The sequence below is a fragment of the Pararge aegeria genome, chromosome 18 (assembly GCF_905163445.1).
Source record: "Pararge aegeria chromosome 18, ilParAegt1.1, whole genome shotgun sequence".
NCBI classification, from domain to species: domain Eukaryota; kingdom Metazoa; phylum Arthropoda; class Insecta; order Lepidoptera; family Nymphalidae; genus Pararge; species Pararge aegeria.
Window position 1 is genome coordinate 17,240,818 of NC_053197.1, and position 23,676 is coordinate 17,264,493.

Genomic DNA, 23,676 nt, shown 5'->3' on the forward strand with positions numbered 1-23,676 from the left:
CCACTTAACAAAACTTCAGCGCTCACCACTTTGCTAGAGAGATCGATAAACAGAAAACGAGCAACGTGTTTTGAAACCTTTCCAAAATGAGTATTCAAGAAAAAACAAAATACCGATATACAGCTAACAAGAATTATCATTTCAATAATATTATTTATATTAAATATTGATCAGGACCTCTAAACGTTTTGAAAGGCTCCACTTACTGTGTCAAGGATGGAATCGAAATAAACAAAAACAAAAACTTAATATTCAAAAACAATGATGTTGTTAATAATACAAAGTTTATAAGTGACATCAGTGTTCCGGAATAAATTGTTCTATTTATTGGCAGTCGGCGACTAACTGAACATTATATAACAAATAATATTATAAACATAACGGATGTGTGAATTTGCTTGATAAATACTAATAAACAATTTAAAAAAACACTCATATCAATTAACGTTGTACTTACTTAACTGTGACGTTGGTTTATTGGTTATCCTTAATTGTATTCCCGAGACGGCTAAAAATTGGAGAAGGAGGTCTGTGCACGTAAGTGGCATTAGGACATGGTATGATGTTTTTTTAGCAAGCATTGACAGAACAAGCAAGTGGCCTGCACTACAACCATCGCCTTTAAACAGAGCAATTAATCGTAAGGCAATGCAATCTGAGCTGAAGGTATTAAATTCAAAAATTCAAAATTCATTAATTTCAAGTAGGCCCAGTTTATAAGCACTTTATAAACACTGAAACATCAAGTCAGTCTGTCAGTAGTGACTCTACCAAATCTTCCGGTTCGGAAGGCATATCCCACCGAGAAAATCCGGAAAGAAACTCACTCTCAATCCGCAGATTGCTCTTTTTTAACATCATTTTACAGTTTACAATCTTTTAAATTTTGTACAATCTTTTAAATCTTGTGAGAGATGAGAAGGGAGCCTGCTTCCAAGCAACCTTGCCGTTAAATTAAATTCGTCAATCATATAGTAACCACGATTTATTAAATGTGTTGTAACACATTGTTTAAACTTATACACTGACAGAACCAAAATTACCTAGGGAATCATATTAAGCACCATCTGCAATTTCTTTTCGACTTTTTAACTAACACGGATTTCGCCCATTTCTAGCTGTCTCCAGTAGCCCGTATTACGTTTGTTTCCAAGACGCCAGACGACTATCTCTATGCCAAATCGTTTGAAGTGTGAATCATTAGTTCGTAGAACATAGCTCCCCTGCGAACTTTCCCTGGTGCTTTTCCACGATAAATAGTATTCCATCTCCAATATGAAAATTATACATTATATTATTTTTAAAATTTCATCGAGATTAAGCCGAACATTGGTATAAAACGGACAAACAAATAGGCCCACTTCCAATTTATAATATCAGTATAGAATTCTGAAATTACGAAATTAGGTAGAGAGTATAATTTAAGTGGATAAAGTATGATTATCATATTATTCTTAAAACCTCATGAATGAAATATCGGCCGTGAATCACCTGCTTCGATGAATAATTGTTCATCCGATTATCATAAAATTGCGTTTATGCAAATTACACAATTTGTGCAACAAGTAAATGTCACGTCAGTATCAGCTTGAGTGAATTCTAATATTACTTGAATATTAATGGTGAATCCAAGTCACCTCAACTTGAACTCTAATCAGAACGCACAGCCGTATTTCTAGAAGGATTACACTTTGCACGGCAGCTTCTTATATAACGTTGAGCACTATGAAAGGACTTTCTATTTAGACAAGGGGCAGCTGATCCCTAATACATTGATCATCATCTTCATCATTAGCTTCAACATCTCCTATATGGGCACAAGCCTCGAAGAATAGAGGGTTTAAGAACATATTCCCACGCAGTTGGTGGGATTAATATTCCATGGAATAAATAATACCCGAAGCTTAACCTGCTCTACAAGGTACGCGCATGGACTCCGCCACTACCTAACAATTCTTAGCCCGACCTGGGACCCGCACTCAGCTCCCATTAGAATGCCTACTAGAGGCAGATAACATTCAAAATGTATTTATGTCAGGCTTCACTCATAGACATAAAAATATAAATATGGAAGTATGCCATACATCTAAATCTTTATATTTATATTAAACATTCTATTTTAGTACTCTCCCTGTAGCTTTGTAACTGTGCCACGCCTTTCGTGATAACTGAGACTGTAATGAGTAATGACAGCCAAGAGTAGCTAAGACCATCTTCAGAACAGTGTTTTTAAATACGAATAATTTACTGTGTATAGTAAAATATAGTATAATTTAGTGTATGGAATTTATATTACCAAATGTAAAGAAATTTAATAAAAATATAACAATAAATGGAGAATCACTAAAAATGGAAGATTCCATAGTTTTTCTGGGCATGACCTTGGATTGCAAACTTCAGTGGGGTACCCATATAGATACACTAGCAGGTAAACTAAGCTCGGCTGCCTACGCCGTCCGGAAAATTAGACAAAATACTGACGTAGAAACAGCAAGACTTGTTTACTTTGCGTACTTTCCTAGTGTGATGTCTTACGGGATCTTATTATGGGGAAAAGCTGCTGATATTGAAACTATATTCATATTGCAGAAAAGAGCTGTACGGTCAATATATAAACTTAAATCACGTGAATCCCTCCGTGAATAATTTAAAGAAATAAGTATCCTTACGGTAGCCTCACAATATATTTATATCAATATAGTATTTGTAAGACAACAAATTAGTCTTTATAAACAAAAAGTGGATATACACAGTCGACTTGGTGGTCATAAATTAGTGACATCTGCATATCGTCTGCGAAAGGTGCAGAAGTCATTTGTGGGACTGAGTATTCGCTTTTATAATATGATTCCTAAGGTAATTTTGGACTTACCAATGCATAAGTTTAAATAATGTGTTAAAACACATTTATTACAGCGAGGTTATTATACAATTGATGAATTTCTTAATGACAAGGTTGCTTGGATACATCCGGCTCTGCTTTCACCTCTCACAAGATAGAAAAATGAATTTTGAAATGTAAAATGTAAATTGTTAATGTTGGAAAAGAGCAACTGCTGAGTTTCTTGCCGGCTTCTTCTCGGTAGAATATGCCTTCCGAACCGGTGGTAGAGTCACTACACACAGACAGACTTGACGTTTCAAAAGTGCTTATATTAGGCCTACTTGAAATAAATGAATTTTGAAATATTTATTACATTCCTTGCTGGTTTGTGCTTCGATGACGCAGTAACAAAGCATGAGACTGCCGAGATTTTTTGCACAGGGATGGTGTTTATCATGATTAAATAACTGTTTCCATGAGAATTAAGTCGACATTGGTCAAACACAAAGAAACAATACAAAAACAAAGGTGGCCTTATCACTTAAAGTGAATGAAAAAATAAAATGCTAATTTGTCGTCGAATAAAAAAAATTCCCAATTTTGTTTATTGCACACACTAACATGAATAGATGACTTACGCACAATAACACATGCTCCTAAAAGTTAAATCTAGATAAAATTGCTTAACGAAACCTTGTGGTCCGCTGTCACAAGACCCATTCCGTCCTCCGCTGATAAACAGTAACACTAAATTCACGACGTGTTGTAAAACCTCAATGAAATCCGCTTCATAAATTATAAAACAAATTTATTTACATTTTAGAACTTCCTCTTTGTTATTGCCAAAACATTAATATACACTTGTAACAGAGGGTGCCCTTTAATTATATATATCAGATCCTAATTAATTTATAAAAACTTATTTTTGGTTTAAGATGTCCTAGTTCCGGGCGATCCCATGTTTAATTTTGAGTTTTTTATGTAACATCCATAACGCCTACTTAAGACTACTTCAAAGTCTTGACATTTTAGTTAAGTCATGCTTACCATGGGAAGAGTAAATGTTGGATAGTGTTCTAATTACCTACCTCTAATTCAATAATTAATTATGCAAAAACCTTTATTTGGCCTCTGTATTTTGTATTTTTTTATTACTTGCTCAACAGTTTTTGAAGGACACGAACAATATTGGTATATAAAAAAAGTATAAAACTTTTTCTCAGCATCGCGACAAGCTGTGAACTGCTGGCGGTCAAATTATGAAATATATGTCATAAATCCACGTCTCATACGTATAAAAGTGTTTCTATCTGTTTGCTTATCGTTGATTATCATAATCAGTACATATATGAAAATTTAATTTATGTCCATAAAAATATATCAAAATTTAAAAAGAAAATGCACTGTAACAATATAAATATTAAAAGCAAAAATAAACTCGTTGTGCAGTTTACTAGGCTACACAAAATTGCAAATTCATTCAAGGGCAATTGTATATTATTTTATAACAAATTACCAAATGAAATCTTTGAGTTGTCTCTCAATAAGTTCAAAGTTTATATAAAACGTAAGCTTACAGAAAAATCCTATTATAACATTAAGGATTATTTAAACGATAAAAAAGCTTGGGTGTGAATTGCTCTAGCTTCATAGCTTAATTTAAATTTACTGGAAGATGGTGATAACAAAAAAATAAATTTACCCGGCTAAGTTTGTTGTGGGCTCTTCTTAGACCAGGGCGCGTTTGGAACCCTCGTAGCTTTAGATTTAAGTTGGCGAACGAAGTTATCACCATCCCGTTACAATTATGTAAACAATTATGTATGAACGCTTCATAAGTGCCTGTGATAAGCCTACATGAATAAAGAAATTTTGAATTTTGAATTTGATTTTGATTGGAAAGTGCAAGCTGCAAGTTCGGCACGCAGCTGGTGAGTTATATCATTGCGATTTCGAGCCTCTAATTCAATGTTTTCAATAAACAATGCCTTAGACTCCTCTAAATTCAATTCCATTTTCAAAAATACCAGCCGAATGAATTTTACCCAAGACAAACACGTGTTCTAAAAAATATACAATGTATTTATTATCTTTGCTAAGACTAGCAAAATAATATAAACACTATATTAATAGCGCAGATGAATCCCACGTATTCTATTCGTATTCACTCATCTAATTTTCATAACACGCCGAAAGGAGTCATATGTAACAGCTAGTTGCACACATCTAGTTTGGAGGCGATTGGGCAACGCCCGGACCTCGCGCCTGACATGTTTATCGGCCGCGAAAATATATTAATAATATTAAAGACGATCGCCATTATCATAATGGATATCGGATATACAAAATATTTGTTGTTTCATTTTTATAGTTACTATTATTATAACCTTGACTGTAGGTACTTAAAGATTGTATCTTAATAAATAAATATATTAAAAAAATACGACATATATATATTATATTACGACAATACACACACCGTCATCTCTACTAGTACCTACTCTGATAACTTATGAATTATTTATGACAGCACTACAGCCAGACACTGAAAAACATTCATGTTCATCAAACGTGAAAATCAAACCCACAGCCTCGAACTCAGAGAGCAGGGTCATTGCCCACTGCTCTATCCGACGTCAATCCAAATGATATATTGATGAAAAATATAATAAAACCGTTTAAAAATATTAATATTAAAGACTTATTTTTTGATTAATTCTACAACTTAGTCCTTTACTTCAATATAATGATGCAGGGATTACGGCAGTCATATTAAACACATACCCCTTATCGATGCCTACGCGACTTCGTACCGGAACGCTTAATCTCTCCTTCGATCGTCTTTGTCGGGTTGTAACTAGCCACGGCTGAAGCCTCCCAATAGAGCAGTATACCCTGCAATACACACCTGCTGGGAATCGGTTATAAAACGTTTCGGTATGTAAAACTACTTATTTCATGTTCCAAGAATTCATGCAGCATTGTGCACATTGAAAATGGTGAGGATGGTAGTTTTTGGGTTTTCTTCCCGACTCGGGTCTATTGTGGAGTTCAGTGGCGTGCACAGGGTATTTAAATCATATAAAATGAAGGAAATCTTTGGTAAGAGTTATAAAAACTAAGGGTAGGCTTTTTATAACTATCCCTAAGTATTTTTAACTGATACTGGAGATTTGTTCCATTTTATCTGCCCACTTAGTGCATTCCCTGTGTGCACGCCACTGGTGGAATTTATTTATAGATACTAGCGCAGGCCGTATCCTGCGGATGTATCCAGTACGATGCTTTGATTGCATTTGGGGCCTGGCTTCCATTTTAGACTGCTTCTTCAATGTGAGCTGAAATCACATAGTGGAGTAAGGATAATTTCAGCAAATCCTATCAAATCAGTCAGCATAATAAACGTTGCACTGCTGCTCACAGGCCAGGTAGGAGTGAAGAATATTGAGCTTAGATGGACCTTGCTGCTTAGATGCAGGTTGGTGGGCTTTAGCATACTTTCCTAGGCACATCATCTTCATCATCATCATCATCATAATATAAACCCATTAACGGCCCACTTCAGGGTAAGGGTTTTTCCACAATGAGAAGGGTTTATGCAACACGCTGGCGCAGTGCGGATTCACACGCATTTGGAACATTATGGAGAGCTCTCAGGCATGCAGGATTTCCTTCGGATTTAATTAGGTACTTAAAACGCACATAACTAAAAGAAAATTTACAGGTGCGTGTTGGGATTCGTACTCGCCCCTCCGAAAGTGAAGCTGAAGCCCTAACCACTGCGCTATCGCCGCTTCCTAGACATCCTAATGCCAAAACACGCGCTGCATATTTTAGTGCCCACTAGAAGACGCATCATCGTAAGCATGAAACAAAGTGCTTGTAACAAAGAAGCAGGCTCACTTAGCTGCGCTGCTACAAACCTATTAATTTCACACAAATGTATGACAACAATGATTTTTCTATCGTTCAGTCAAAATGCAAATTTCCTAAATACCGGCTGCTTTTGAGTAGAACCTGATTAAGTAAGCTCAAACCCGAGCATGAACCCAGGTCCCCGAGATCCAACGAAGCATTTAGCCACAAAACATCATATACCTCAATATCATTATATCAGTGATTGCGCTGAATTCGATTGCATCCATTAAAGGTTGCGTAACATATTTTCATTGAAGTTCAAAACTACTTTGATTTATATGTAAGGTAAATAAAAAACTTTAATGCGTTATTTACTATAACGTCTATTATAACATATAATATATTATAATGCAATATCAACAACCGCTGTTGATATTGTCCGGCTTGGGAAGGATGTGTTATTGTCCGTTGAGGAGCCATGTACATTCTAATTCGCTGCATATCAAAATCGCGCATTTTTTTTATTCCCTATAGTTAGCCTTTTACTACAATCTTACCTGCTGGTAAGTTATTTAGGGATATCACAGTTATATAAAACCCATGATCGGTTGCCACGCGACATCGCACCGAAACGCTAAATTGCTTAGCGGCAAGTCTTTGTAGGTTGAACAGTGAAAATTCAGGAATTATATATCCCAAAATTGCCCCTACCTGAGATCGAAACCGGGACCTGCCACTTAAAACCACAGAGTTCACCGCTGTGACCGGGAGGTCATCAACACTGGTGTTGGCCTCAATATAAGAGTGGGTTAAAAAAAAAAGAAAATTAGAAAAACTGCAGGACCAAAAATCGATAACTTTAAATTGGGAACCACATCAAAATTAATTTTAATAGACGGGGTTCTTCAGCAGTGGCGTGCATAGAGGGTATGCACAGGGTATGCAGATGAAATAAAGAAAATCTCCAGTAACAGTTATAAAAAACTTAAAGATAGGCATTGTAAGACTTATAAAAAGCTTAATTCTTCTTCTGCTTCTTCTGCATACCCTGTGCATACCCTCTGTGCACGCCACTGTTCTTCACTTCACTTCCCTGATAACTATTCGCAATTTGGTGTTAGGAAGTTAACACCTCCCGAGAATGTTCGGTGTCAGAGCAAAACACGCTATCCATACTAATATTATTAATGCCAAAGTGTGTTTGTTTATCCTTACTTTAAACCCTAACTTAGCAACCCATGAACTTGATTTTTAGCACAGCGTTAGTTGAACGTACGGAAAGTTACATAGGCTATAACTCGAGAAAACAAATGGTTCCCACTAAATTTTCATCATCCATCTAGCCCCAAAGTAAGCGTAGCTTGTGTTATGGGTACTAAGCTGAGTGATAAATATTTTTATGAATAATATAGAGATAAACACCCAGACACTGAAAAAAATTCATGTTTATCACACGAACATCTTCCAGTTGTAGAAATCAAAGCAATAAAGGAGATTTCGACGTAATTTCAAATCCAAAGACAGGTGGAAGGCTTTGTCCGGGGCTAGCTACTCCCCATAGGAAACTCGCACCGCCAAGCAACTTAGCGTTCCGCTACGAAAACGCGTGATTACCGCATTCACACTAACGACTTATTTTATTTAAATAGGTTTATCAAATACGCCGTACATACATTTCTATACGATACAGTTTCCCTGACTTGTTTTGGCCGCGGTGGTCAATTTCCATCAATCCAAGTTTTCCAACTACGCGGCAGACTTTAGCTGATTTTAGTCAAAATAGACCCGGAGTTGGGAAATTTGCATTTTGAAATAAAGGTTTTTATTGCAGAACAGCTATACTTTTTCCTTACCCTGCTTTCTTCGTTCACCGTTAGGTTCCCACCACTGGAAAATGTTTGTGTGATGAACATGAACGTTTCTCAGTTTTTGGGTGTTTATCTGTATATTATAAGTATATTATGAAAATTAAGCTTAATTTGCCATACTCCGCGAAAAGCAGCAGAATCTGTATGGTGTAATTTATAATTTCTTCAAACCTTATACTCCACACCAAACAGATCTTTGGCAGTGTTACTATTGTAGTGATTGAAAAGTAACACTCCCACGATTGAGTAGTTCACACTCTTTCATATGAATTAAATAAAATTAACTTCTTAATTTAATAATCGTATGCGGACTGTGCATCAACATCCATAGATAAGTTGTTGCATTCCTGTGCTGCGGTATGTAGTACACACGTGAGTGGCGGCGGGCTGAGATCAGCATGGGTGTGTCCCGTCCCAGCGGCGACCTTTGCAGAGAGTCCGGCGCGAGGCGAGCCCGGGCCCTGCGCCGATTGATGCGCGGTACGCAGGTACCATCAGCTCACTTCATAATAAAGCAACTAATATGTACGGCCGCTTCGAAACGGTCTCCTTACTCAGTAAAAGATCATAGATTCTTTGTTTGTAGCATTTTTACTATACATGAAGACATTACAATACATGCGGGCCCTGATTCCCGTATAATAAAGTAGTAAGTTAGTTATAGTGCGTGTAGATAGTGGTAGTAAGTAAGATGGGTAAGTTATAGTTAGTTTAAAGTAAACATCCATTACATGCAAGTAGTCGACACCGCAACAATCAATGCGAGATGGCATTATACATACAAATACGCCCTGGGTTTGTTTATGTAAAGATATCATTTGTTTTCGATAAATAATAGTAAAAGTAGAGGTATAAAAAATAGTATGTATGTAGTACTAACGATTTTTTTTATTTGTATGTATTACCTGGAGATAAAGATTTGCTTAAGTATACGTATACGATTTGATTTAAGCATACGTACTTTCTTTTGTTTTTTCATTGTACAAAAAAAAATTATAACTGGTAAGTTAACTACATGAATTTACTATTTTGCAACACTTGGTTAGATGGGAAAATATTTGGTTTTACATGAATTACGCGGAATCAAACATTTTTCTGGGTAGCCTATTTGTTATCCTGCAGGATATAATAAATTCCCATTTCAAACTTCAGTCAAATTGGTTCAATAGCTTTGGCGTGAAAGAGTTAACATCTGTCCATCCATACATCCTTACAACGTTTGGCGTTTATAATATAAGTAGGATATAATTACTATACTTATGTACTATACTAAACTTAATAGTTGAATATGCCAACCACTAGACTTCGTCTGGCGCTGCGTCTTCATAAGGGACCTGCGTACATCTAGCCCATGCGAGCACGGAGCGAGGCAGCAAATTAATAAAAAAGTTAATCTTGATTGTAATGTACAATATTATGTGCAAGGAAAACGGAAGGCGGACATCGTTGGTGAGTACCGCGATATATATTACCTATATGGGCGCTAATTGCTGGGAGGTACGATAACATTAAAAGATCAGCTCCGCGCGTCATACTCAAGAACACGCCTTGACCTGTACTCACAAGCTTGTCAACACGGAAACTTCGCGTGTAATAGCTTCTCTGAAACTGAAATGGAATTAAAATGTAATCAGCATTTTAAACCGATTAATGCCTCCCTGCAGGCCTCCTCTGTTATAACACTTTGTAAACTGTAACTGTAAAATGATGTTGAAAAAGAGCAATCTGCTGAGTTTCTTGCCGGCTATTCTCGGTGGAATCCACCTTCCGAACCGGTGGTAGATTCAATCGAAACAGACTGTATTGACGTTTCAAAAGTGGTTATAAACTGGGCCTACTTAAAATAAAATAAAATTGAAATTCGACACAGCGCTATTTCAATATGGTTAAGGCTTAAGGCTTTAATGATTAAAATCACATGTATATTTTGACTGATGATTTAACGCTAAAGGAACACTACTAAATGTCTAACTCCTGACTGGCACAGATATTTACGTGGCAGAAAACCTCGGAAGGATCCACAGCCACACATCTAACTGTTCAGATGTATGAGCGTTATTAGCCATTAAATACAACTTGCTTTAATGGTACGAAAATATAGCGTCAAGCATGACTGAGAGATATTTCAAATGCGTGTGAAGTCTATCAATCAATACGTTGCCAGTGTGATGGACTACGACCACAGCCTAAACCCTTTTCATCTTGTATATTACCAGCCCGGCAATGGATGATCATAATGATGATGATGAAACATCAGACAAACAAGACATTAATATTATTACCGAATCATAAAGTCGACAAAAGCAAATCTTCTGGCACCTCTAACACACAGGCAGGCTACTGTTTACATACTCGTTCAGCTTCATCTCTTTTAAGCGTTTTGCTCTTACATAAAAGGCTTCTGTTCACTCTCGAATGTCGGCCTCGCTCTATCACAGTTTCTATGGTTAAACTTCATCGTAAAGCATATCTCAGTCCTTTTTTTATTTCTCAGTCAGCTCGTTAACGCTTCTCATCTTATCTACTTATATTTAATTCATTTTATGTAAATTCTAATGCTACTTACGGTCCCTACGCAATTATGTCTACTTGCCTTAGTATTATGGAAATTATTATGTCTAAACTTATACCGAAACCCAATTTTTCTTGTATCTCTGGCTTATTACTTATACGGTATAATTTATTTTGACGGAACTTCTACAGTAAGGTTTTTGGCAGGGTCAAGGAATTAGCAAAAGTTACCGTGAAAAAAAGAATCCGGGATAACAGAGAAATCAATTTATGGAGAAAAAAAAGTCGCGGGCGCCAGCTAGGGACAAATAAAATCCAAGATTAAGTCACAGCTAATGTAATAGACGTAAGCATAATTGATGCTCCCTCATCAGCGAGCCTGCAGCAGCGAGGACGCGGGGATTACTGGTAATTGCCAATACTGATTGATGTCGAAGGAATCATCTATCACCCAGATAATGACTGCACCTGTCAGAAACATGGAGATATGTGCATAGTTCAAATGCCGAGACACGAGTGTTTTGATCACTATTTTAACGTCCCATGCTCTTACAACATGTAGGTATTTTAAATCATAACACGTGATAGTTTCAATTAAGCAGAAGCGGTGGTAGCCCAGTGAGCAGGAGCTCGACTTCACTTGCGGGGAGGCAAGTTCGAATCCCATCACGCAGCTTAAACTTTTCTAAATTATGTGCGTTTTAAGTTATTAAAATATCACTTGCTTCAACGGTAAAGTAAAACATCGTGTGAAAACCTGCATGTCTGAGAGTTCTTCATAATGTTCTCAAAGGTGTGTGGAGTCCACCAATACGAACTGGGCCAGCGTGGTGGACTAGTGCCTAAACCAGACTCATTCTGAGAGAGCTATAACAATGACGAAAACATAACCCTCTTCATTCTGAGAGACGGATTGAACGACGGATCTGGCCTTGCCAAAGGGGTGCGTTAAATACGAACTAGGCCAGCGTGATTTACTACGGCCTTAACCTTTTCTCATTATGCATTAGAGCCGTGCCCTGCAGTGGGCCGCTAATGGGTTGATATGATGATGACCCACATCTTAATCAGCCATCGGCTCAACAAGTAACTTTGTGTTAGCTGTTATTTTACTGGTTTCCATTATTTGTTCATGTTTGAAATGGGAATTGGCGTTTCTTAATGTTATCAGTTCTTAAAGCCGATTTATGGTTCTCATAAATTGGTTCAACTTTGGAAGTCAAGCCCACGGCTTTGCCCTCGTGTTATACCTTCGTATGTAACCATCACTTCAATACAATAGAATCATTATCATTGCGTAAACCGATGGTAGTCCAATGCTGGACATTAGTCTATTTTATGTATTCCTAAGTCTTGTGCCGCCTTCAGCACCTTAGACCTATCACTTCCCGATCACCGAGCTATGTGCCCGCCCAGTGTCAATTTAGATTCGCAATAATGCTTCACTCAATACAATGTGGTAAATGATTTTTAAAATAACGCAGATATTCTATGCTTTCCCGGAACAAGTGTATCATATTTCCATTTCCGACTCCAGGATGCAATCTATCCCTGTGCCGAATTTTCGTAAGTAAGAAAATTTGTAAGTACGAGTAAGTAAACAGACGGAAACACTTTTATATAATGTTTTATCACATTATAAATATAGTTTAATAGTATGGATTAATGAGTTTTTGTATATAAATGTGCCGCTATTAAAAAGCACTTAATTAGTTACGCTAGTTTAACTCTAAACTGGTTGAGATTCGGGAAATAAATGATATTAAAACCGAGCCGTACTATTTAGGCAACTTAATTAATAGTACATAATAACAATACTGTGTTATATCGGTTACAAGTCTCAACAAACGAGGCGGTATTATAAGACCGGTTACTAGGCGAGCGTGATAAGTGAGCCTAGGGTGTAATGTTCAGTGCATACAAGTTTCATGTTATGGCATTTGTAACGAGGGAAAAAACAGAATTGATTTTGAATCGTACGATCTCAAAAAAAGACTGGGAAATTTTACTGAGAAAGATAAATTTCAATAATACTAAAAACTTTACTTCTCTTAACAACATCATTATTTCCTATCGCTAATGCTGCCTAAGCGTTGATAGCCAAAGACCTAACCACTAGTCTATCACCGCTACAACCTGACCTGCGTTACTGCGACCCCTCATGTTGCCACAGACAGTAACAACACGGCCAAGATACCTGACCTCAACCTGTTTTAGGGGTGAGGTCAGGAGAGATGTGGATGTTTTATTCCTCCCCTAAGAAAACGAAACACACTCTTTTTAGAACTGATTCTCTGACCTGGAGGGCCCTCTGTTCCTGCATGATGGCCCGCATGTTCTTCTTAAGTAACTTGTTAGGGTCATTGATTAATGAGCTAAGCAGAACCATGTCGTAAACGTTGCTTATTCTGTTTACAAGCCGCGCCCCGCGGTTGGTCTGTACACGTACGTTACCAAATTGCAATAAAAAAATTATTGATCAGGTTTACCCTCGCCTATAGATGTTTGTGTTGTTATACTATTTGAAGACTTCCCTCGATTTCTTCCGGACCCAATAGATCTTGATCTGGTGAAAATGGGACGCCATGGGGAGTATACCCTTTCAAAGTTTACCAAAGAAACGAATTTTTCAAATCGAAATTGAATTTCAGAACGAATTGATAGCCTCCTCCTATTTTTTAGTCTGTTAATAACAAACTATAACTATTAGGACAATGTCAGCTACCGAAATAATGAACAGAAATAGAAAAAAAAGGTGTGAGCCGTCACGGGACGCCTCGCAGATGTAAAACATCGAGATTGTTTTGTATAAGTTATATGCATAAAATAACAGCATTAAGAATTTTTTCCATAAAATATATATTCCATAAGTGTGAAATCCACCAATCCGCACTGGGCCAGCGTGTCGGACTTCAGCCGGCCCAAACCTTTCTCATATGGGAAGAGTACCGCTGCTAATATCTGATATTCCACCATATAGCGTGGCGATGCGTGCGTCAAGACATTGAAATTCAAAGAAGTTATAAACACCACGATAAAAAGCGTAATCAAAATTCATAACGTAAGGATAACTTGATTGTAAACTGTGCCTAACGCAAATGCCGTGGGTTATACAGCTCGCATCCTCTCAGTGAGAGCTTTCTCTGTACAGGAATAAACGTTTAAACATACAAGACACGCCTCTGCCATCATACTGACCACCAACTTACGTAATATCATCAAGTATGAATTAATCTTAGAAACTTAAAATTAATGGTGTTTCTAAAACCGACAGTGATAAATAACCGAACGTATCCGAATCATTTTAGTTTTGGGAACAATTCGCCGAGTGGTTTCCATTGAATAAGCACGAAATGGGGGCCCATGGCATTTAGATTTGATAGCCTCGGGATGTTGACGGTATACAGCAATGATCGTCCGCGTTATCAGAAACCCACGCAGTTGGATTGCCTTGAGTATAACGATTTGTTCCTTTTCGGATATGTATTTTTGGCGCTGTTTAGTATAATTTATATGTAATATCTATACACAACGTGCGTGTGTTTACGATAAAGCCTCCTTAATGGTCGGTATAATGTTTAATTATAATATATGCGCATTGATTGCTCAGCTCGATGACTCGAATTAAATAATGTTTTTTTTATACAATAATTTTATTGGAGGTGTTTATGAATACAAGTTTTAGCACTGGTCGAATGCAGCGTCATTGTGCGCGAGGACTCGCCCGGTATATAAGGAGTCAGGCGGCTTGAGGCAGCATACTCAGTCGCTACTCCCGAACTGACTACTCCTGTCATAATGAAATACCTCGTAAGTCACTTTGACTCGTTTTATTTTGATAATTATTAATATTTACTCCGTAAATATTTATTTTATATTAAAGTGTCGATAAGTGTAAACTCATCAATAATTCAATCATATTTTCAGGACGTGGATATTGATTATTATAATATTAATATTTCAGATATAGTTAAAAATTACTAAATAAGGGCATCTTTGTGTTCCATGATGTGATGTTTAAAGTTCTAGAATAATAACACGGGAGCATTTTAGTATTTCAGTGGAACTTTTAAAAACATTGATTGAATTATTTAACTTTAATATTTCTTAACTATATGTTTATAACATACCCACATAAAGATCTTTACAAGTTAAGCTTAAAATCTTTGCCATATACATTTGGTATATATCCAAAGATCTATCAATCTAAAATTGATTTTTGAGTTTTTTTCTTAACTAGAAAAGAATTTCTGACAGAGAGCAAAACATTTGACTCACCGACCCTCATTTGTATCCCCTTCTGCACCACCATTATAACGCTTCCTGACTCTCCTCAGCTGTGCGTCATCCTCGCGGCCGTCGCCCTGAGCGCAGTGTCCGCCGGCTACATCCGCAGCGGCTGGTACCCCAGCGGCGGCTATGGCGGTGGCTACAGTAGCGGCTACAGCGGCTACGGTGGATATGGTGGCTGGGGCGGTGGCTATAGCCGTCCGTTGGTGGTGTCCTCCAGCTACAGTGGTTACGGCGGCTACGGTGGTGGCTACGGAGGTGGCTGGTCCCGAGGGGGCTGGTGGTAAACCTGCTAATACCGACGACACTGCTACCAAATGATGACTTTTTTTATTTTTTTTTAATGAACAATTCAAGTCTTCTGACTTACAATGCTAACACCTAGTCAAATGCTAAATTCTTTAGTCCCATCTTATTAAAAAGTGTTTCCGCATGTATCTTAAATGAAAAGCTTACACAGCGTTAGGGACTTCAGAATTGAAGGGAAAGTAATTAATATTATTCTCTTTAAAAAAAAGTACAATACTCTTTTCTCATAAATAAAAAATCAGAGTGATTAATTAATGCAGACCTTTACCGTATGTACCTGTACTTTATCTACATGACAGTAAATACCGTGGACGTGGTAATTTCAATCCTAACCTTTAAAGTTTAAGTTAACATCTAAGGGCGAGGAACAATTCTTTTATCTGTGATTATGTGAATATTTTAAAGCGAGTAATGTGATAAGTGCATTATTGTGCTAATAAATCTTTACAATCTTTACAAATTTGTTTTTTCATTTTAAATCTCACCGAATATTAAAATTCTCGAATGATTTACATTATCCATCTTATCAGTTTTAACATGTTTGGTGAATTAAGTGTATAATCAAAAATATACTGAATTCACTGTCTGGTTAAATATCCCTATCCCTACTAATCTTATAAATGTGAATGTAAGTTTGTTTGTTACGCTTTCATGCAAAAACCACTAAACCGATCATCACGAAACTTTGTAAACATATTCCTGAAGGTATTAGAAGTAATATAGGATGCTTTTTATCCCAAAATTAAGCTCAGTTCTCTTGGGAGAGGGGACGAAAGTGTTTGACGATTTTACACCAAGCATAGCTATCCTAAATACAAAAAGTGCTGCCACATTTATGAGGTACATGTTTATCGAAAAACAAAAACAAAAGTTGACGAAGTCGCGGGCAACAGCTAGTATATGTATATATAAAATAAAATAAAATAAATGTATGTAGGGATGTTTGTTACGCTATCACGCAAAAACTACTGAACCGTTTATTATGAAAGTTTGTACGCACATTTTTGGAGGTATAAGAATTAACATGGTATACTTTTTATTAAATAGAACGAATATTTTTGACAAAAAAAGAGAAATTGTTTGTCAAAAAATATTAACCATCACAATACACATCAACGGGAATAGATAATTAAATAGCATAAGGATGCTAAGATTTTAGGCATACCTAAAACGATTTGAGTATATTTTAATGTAACTTGATCATTTTCATTCGAAAAGCACTATTTGGTCACACGAAACTCGTGATGAACCAAAGATGGCCCCTGGAACTAGACAATAATATATATATACAATATTAGTATTGCATGGGTTGAGCATCATTAATGGTAAGGTAATAGGTTTTGGGAGGTGGATGCTGGATGCAGGAGCTGATGTTGACGTGCCGGGAGAACTCCTCAACTAGATTCTTCCGGAAATTCTAAATGCTTCCCAATAAAGGAAATTTTGTAAAATGTTATAACTAAGATATAATTGCAAACCTACTTAAAAAAACTGACTTTCTTAAACAGCTAAAAAGCAAGAAAAGAAAGTTTTCTACAACATTTTTAAAATGTAGAAAATTACAAGATACTTTCCTTGCTACTATATAAAAGGGACCCGTATACAAAGTAAATCTTCATCTTCATCTTAGTCATTTTACATTTCACTTGGCATCGACTAAAAAATGTTGTAGTAAATATTTATTTCTTGCTTTTTAGTTGTTTTACAAAGTCGGTTTATTTTACTTTGTAGAGAAGAAAGGTGAAAAGCAGAAGGTCATCGAGAAGTCTAAACACCAAATCCGCCAACCCACTGACAGCCGTTAACTTAATGTTTCATATACATTTTTTTTCGAGTGTTTTTTGTTACTTATATAACTTTTACTTAGTTTATTCTAAATTAAAATATTAAAATGTGGTCAGCAGATGGCTACGCATTTCCGTTGTGTCACTGAAAATCAGCGCTGTATGCTCCCACTGGCGCATGCAGCACAATGCTGAGCTGGTACTTTTTTTCTAGGTTGTGGCATACGTAACATAAACGTGGTGTCATTAATATTGTAATGTAAAAAATAAACTTTTCTTTCTTTCTTTCTTCCTATATGGTAATGGTTCACATTACGTTACGAAAACATCGTAGGGATACTACCCTGAAGTCTGAAAGTAGCCTACATCAAGCTGACATGTTGGGATGCGTCGGCAAGTCGGCGGCTTGTGTATGTAGACTTCTTCGCCATAACCTAGGCGGAAGTTAAAGAGTGTGTGTGTGTGTGTGTGTGTGTGTGTATGTAAGTAGTTTTACTTCTTACACCGGTCAAATACCGCTCGTGCATTTTTTAAATCACTTTTTAAAATAATAGTTTTATTTAAAATAAACTTGAATGCTTGTATTTTTTGTATTTTTTTATATTTGGTGTTCGAATAGAAGTGTAAACATTCATTCATTTTATTGACAGATTATGTTACAGTACCTGATATTTTATCGCCCGCTGAGCGGCGGCCGAAAGATCGAATTGAACTACTCTATCTCAACAACATGTTTTGCTGCATTTAACATTTAAATATCAACTACGTATAAGCAATGAAAGTTTTGCGAAACATCTCCGTTAGTAAATATAACTTCATCCAAGTTATGATTTATGCTATGTTATATCGCTATTATAATTTATGTTAATAACTGATATATAAAAACATTACCGAGAAATAATTTTGTCCGTCATGCTGATACTTTGGTCAAAAAACCTCAGAATGTGCAGTGAGGGATCTGTATTTTAGAAGGAAACGTTTAAATAGTCATCTGGTCAAATAGTTGTATGACCGCTTCTAAAACACCAAATAGCAAAATCTATGAAATGTATTCATAAGATGTCTAAATAGCTGTGCTTTTGTACTTTCTACAATATAAAAAAAAGTCTTTAAACTATTATTTAACTTACGAGATTTTCGGATGATGTCCTGTAATATTTTCATAATAAATCAAAAATTACAATCCGCAAAAATCAAAGCAAATCTGCAATAAAACAAAGTGCTGGTGGCGTATGGTGTAATTTATAATTTCTTTAAGCTTTATACACTGTCCTATCTTCCACAATGCACTCTCTACGCACGTTTCGCTTTGACGCTGGAGGATCCTCAGGAGATCTTTTCGATAGAAGCGAGAATAATGCCTAAATCTAGGAAACGCTTAAATCGGGCGCCTAATGGCTTATCGCGCAACTTAGATGTCGACCATCGACATTTGGCGACATCTAAAGTTACGACACCGATTCTGCGATACGTAATGTTTAGGGAACTCGCAAAATTTAATGCATACAAAAATTAAAAATATGACACTCCAAATTAAAATAGGGTATATTTTCAAATTTTCAATTCAATTTCAATCATTCTATTAAATAATTCATCCGTCATTTCAATAAAAAATTTAGGGGAATATTCAAAAACGAATATGAATATTATTATAACATAATAACATACAAGTAGACCGACCACCAAAATTTAAAGTTCTTTTATCTGTGCGTTAGCGTTGAGTGAGAGTACAGAAAACCAAAGAGTACGATAAATGTGCGCCAATGTGGCTGCTTAACGTGAGTAGGATACTCTCCTGCTCTCTGCTCTAATAGCCATACTCTCTGAATCCCTCCCTCCTATGATCCAGGAGGCCTGTGCCTCGACGAAGGACATACAAAGGCCGAGGATTCTTTAAGTCAAAGTCAAAAATATCTTTATTCAAGTTGGCCCCTAGGTGGCACTTTAATACATTTCATGAGAATCACACGGTAGTTAGTTGATGGCGATAACCATATTCGTAAACTGAAATCTAAAGCTCCGAGGGTACCAAACGCGTTCTGGTCTAAGAAGAAGCCCACAACAAACTAAGCCGGGTGTTATTTTTTTTTTGTTAGCACCATCTCACATTGTTATTCAAAATTATTAGAAGAGCAATCATTCACACCCAAGCTTTTTTATCGATTACGGACGAAAGGACTTTATACCATAATAGGACTTTTCTATAAGCTTACGTTTAATACAAACTTTGAACTTTTTAAGAGACATCTCAAAGATTTCGTGCGTAGAATTGCAATAAAATAATATACAATTGCAATTGAATGAATTAGCAATTTTATGTAGCCTAGTAAGCTGCACTGATGATGTCAGGGTATTTTATTGTAGAATTATATGCAATTTCCTTTAAACGAATCATGAATTTTATGTAACCTAGTTATATTGCACTGCAAGTTTATTCTTACTTCTAATGTTTAAATTATGGCAGTCACATTTTTTTTAAATTTACAAATGTTTTTATGAACATACATAAAATTTTAACATAGGCGTGCAAATGAAGAGGCCTTAGTCCAACAGTAGGCTGAGATAGGCTGATGATGATGGCTAAGACAATACACACATAGCCCCATCTAGCCTCAAAGTAAGCGGTGCTTGTGTAATGGGTGCAAAGATGACTGATGAATATTTTTATGAATATTTTACATAAATACTTATAAAATACTGATAAAAACCCAGACACTCAATAACAATCATGTTTATCACACAAAAATTTTCCACTTGCGGAAATGAAACCCACGGCCTTGGACTCAGAAAGCAGTATTGCTGCTCAGTGCACCAATCAGCCGTCAATTGTAAACATGTATGTTACAATATATGTTTACATAATTGTAAGGGGATGGGGATAACTTAAACCTAAAGCTACGAGGGTTCGAAACACAGTAAATAATTATGAAGCTATTAAGTAAGAGCAATTTACACCCAAGCTTTTATCGTTTAAATAATCTCTCTTTAAAATTTATATTTAACATTATTTCTGTACATTTAATATATTTTGAAAATTTTGACTGGGGGATGCTTTATAATCGATACTGAGTCCAAAACAGATTTTTATTTAATTTATGTCTGTCTATCTGTCTGTCTGTCTGTCCGGGCATCACGTGATATCTACTGAACGGATTTAAATAAAATTTGGTATAGTGGTAGCTGATATTCCGGGTCAACATATAGGCTACTTTTTATTCCGATAAACAATAAGCTTCTCCCGGGAAATGGGATGAAAATTTTTATCAATTTTACTTGATACCTCCGTTAAATTTGAATCAATTTTGATAATTCTTTTTTTATTTGAAAGTGTATACTATCAAGCATGTGTTGTGTAATTTTAATGAAGATCTGAAAAATATTGTCGGAGATAAAGCACATAAATCTTCACAGACAACAGCGAGTCGCAAGGCATACGGGACAACGATCGAATGCATGCGTACCATCTTACTTATATTATAAATGCGAAAGTTTGTGAGTATGGAGGTATGGATGGATGGAGGTATGTATGTATGGATCGATGGACATGTTTAAAGTAATCATTATTACGTAAAAAAAAGTCCGGGAGGCTAAATGTCTGACTTTTAGGGCACAATAACCGCTTTTTGTTATTATTTGTCAATCAAAACACGGGTACAATCTTAAGATGGTGACGTTCCTATCAAATCTTTATCCAAATAAATAGTTTTATAGTTAAAATTGATTATGTACCTGCAAATTCCTCTTTAAATTATTCAAATTTTTCCACATTACGACGGGTATAGAAATGCTAAAAAATATTTTAATTATATTTGATGCAGACGAAGTTACGCGGGTCAGCTAGTCTTTCATATAAATCGACTCATACATCACAAAATTAAACAATCTTATTTTGCTCCATGCTTATTACGGCTGCAGGGCAACCCTTTGCATGATGTTTGTTGCCAGCCCTGCGAAGTGCTGCTCTGTTACCGGCGATGAATTCCCACTTATCATTAGGTGGGCTATCTGCTGGTCCATTCATTATTATTTATAAAAAATAATTTGAAGAATTATGAGGTCACAGAATACGACACCTTAAGTCCTATCACTTAAGAGCTATATAATCGACAACAATAAAATTAATTGTCCGAAATAATTTTAATAACGGGGACAAATTACGCTATCAAAAAACATTGTTTTATACTTTTCCTACCGCGATGATATGTTCCGAGCATTGATATGAATTGGTGACAAATAAACGCTCGCTGCGATGGACTTATTACCGAGAGACTGATGGTTGTCGTTTGATCGTCTATGTGCATATGAAAAGTTTAAAGCTAATTTATGTACATATATATGGTCATGTTTACGTAAACCATCTTAGTGGTAGATATATTCAATGCCTAATTATAATTTCGGTGACACGAATACTAGTTTAGCGCTCGTCGACTGCAGCGTCATATTGCGTGAGGACTCGCTCGCTATATAAGGAGTCAGGCGTCTTGTAGCTGCATACTCTGTACTTACTCCCGAACAGACCACTCCTCTCACAATGAAATACCTTGTAAGTCCTTTGACTCGTTTTATTTTACTTACCAAGTCAATATTTCCATAATTTGTTTTAATATTTTATATTAAAAATTGGATGCTTTTACATTTGCTGTATGAAATAAATTGATTAAATAAAGACATCAATGTTCTTAGAAGAATGTTCTGAAAGTAATTTGAAATATACCTTGCAAGTATTTGATTTCAACTTTTCAAAACTAATTTTAAACGAATTATTTAAATTAAATAGTGAATTTCTATCATGCAAAAATTAAGTTGTTGTATCACGCAGCTTTTCTGACCGCTTCCTAACTCTCCCCAGCTGTGCGTCATCCTCGCGGCCGTCGCCCTGAGCGCAGTGTCCGCCGGCTACATTCGCAGCGGCTGGTACCCCAGCAGCGGTTACGGTGGTGGCTACGGTAGCGGCTACAGCGGTGGCTACAGCGGATACGGCGGCTATGGTGGCTGGAGCGGTGGCTACAGCCGCCCGCTGGTGGTTTCATCCAGCTACGGCGGTGGCTACGGAGGTGGCTGGTCCCGAGGGGGCTGGTGGTAAACCACTGACCGATGCCGATGCTGACACCGCTACCAAAACCGACTTTTTTTTTCTTAATTATTATGAACAATTCAAGTGTATAGTCAATCCCTCGCCAGACTGACTTATGATGCTAACAGCTAGTCAAATGCTTAAAGTTATGTTATAGTATCATATGTGAGAAGACCTACCTGTCATAGATGCGTAGCAAATTAACAATAACACTTTCTACAACAGATTCCTATAATAAAACTCACTTGTACCTGTTCTTCATCTCAATGACAGTACGCACTGTGAACGAGGTAGTTTTAATCCTAACCTTTGAAGTTTAAGTGTAGCTCTACAGGCGAGGAACAATTCTTGCATCTGTGATTGTGTAAATATCTTAAAGCGAAAAATGTAATAAGTACCGTATTGTGCCAATAAATATTAATCTTTACATTCTTTACATATCTGTTCATTTAATTTTACTTTATACCAACCTTCCCCTACGACGTCGCCCTAGTATAACTTGGGCGATTTGATGAGAATACAGAATTAAGAACATACAGAACCCACATTCAGCCATTATTGCATGCAGCGCATTGTGTCCAAAAACAGTGAAAACGCCCCGTCTCACTTCGAACCCGCAGAATGTTGCTAGCTCACAAACTTTTTCCCCACTTTATGGTAAACTACTAAATTAAATGCAGTGTCTAACCGCCTTTTCGAGAAACACTTCTAAAGTGGAGTTGTTTTTGATGCTCTAATATGAGTCGTGTACACGGTTTCTGTATGTTAAGAACATATTTTGTGGATGAGAAGTATATTGTTTTTCCCCTAGAAAGTTTATTTTAAGACCATAGCATAGCATTGACAGCTCGTCCGATTTCTAAGGGTCGCAGCGTAGCCCTTAGCCTACAAATAAAAAAACATGAGATCTGACTGGTATCTTCAGAGATTTTCGCATTCTAACGTCGACCCCAACGAGGTGGATGGATGACATCGAGCTAGTCGCAGGGAGTCGCTGTACCCAAGCGCCACAAGACCGTGGCATTTGGAAGTCCCTACAAAATACCTTTGTTCAGTTGTGGACGTCCGTTGGTTGACATGATGCTAATGACGGTGAACCTATCATCCCCTATTACTCCTCAGGGCGTAGAATTTTTATAAATTCTGAAACGTTTTTTA

General features: G+C 36.5%; 2 protein-coding genes across 2 annotated transcripts; both read left to right on the plus strand.

Annotated features, from left to right (window-relative positions):
- The first annotated feature begins 14,833 nt into the window (after positions 1-14,833).
- On the plus strand, positions 14,834-16,063 carry LOC120631639 (glycine-rich RNA-binding protein GRP2A-like). Its single transcript, XM_039901295.1, has 2 exons — positions 14,834-14,871; positions 15,399-16,063. The coding sequence occupies exons 1-2, from the start codon at positions 14,860-14,862 to the stop codon at positions 15,636-15,638; spliced, it is 252 nt and encodes an 83-aa protein (XP_039757229.1). The 5' UTR covers positions 14,834-14,859; the 3' UTR covers positions 15,639-16,063.
- A 5,912-nt stretch (positions 16,064-21,975) lies between these two features.
- LOC120631803 (keratin-associated protein 6-2-like) lies at positions 21,976-22,527 on the plus strand. The gene is made up of 2 exons (XM_039901484.1): positions 21,976-21,987; positions 22,294-22,527. The coding sequence occupies exons 1-2, from the start codon at positions 21,976-21,978 to the stop codon at positions 22,525-22,527; spliced, it is 246 nt and encodes an 81-aa protein (XP_039757418.1).
- Positions 22,528-23,676: the final 1,149 nt, after the last annotated feature.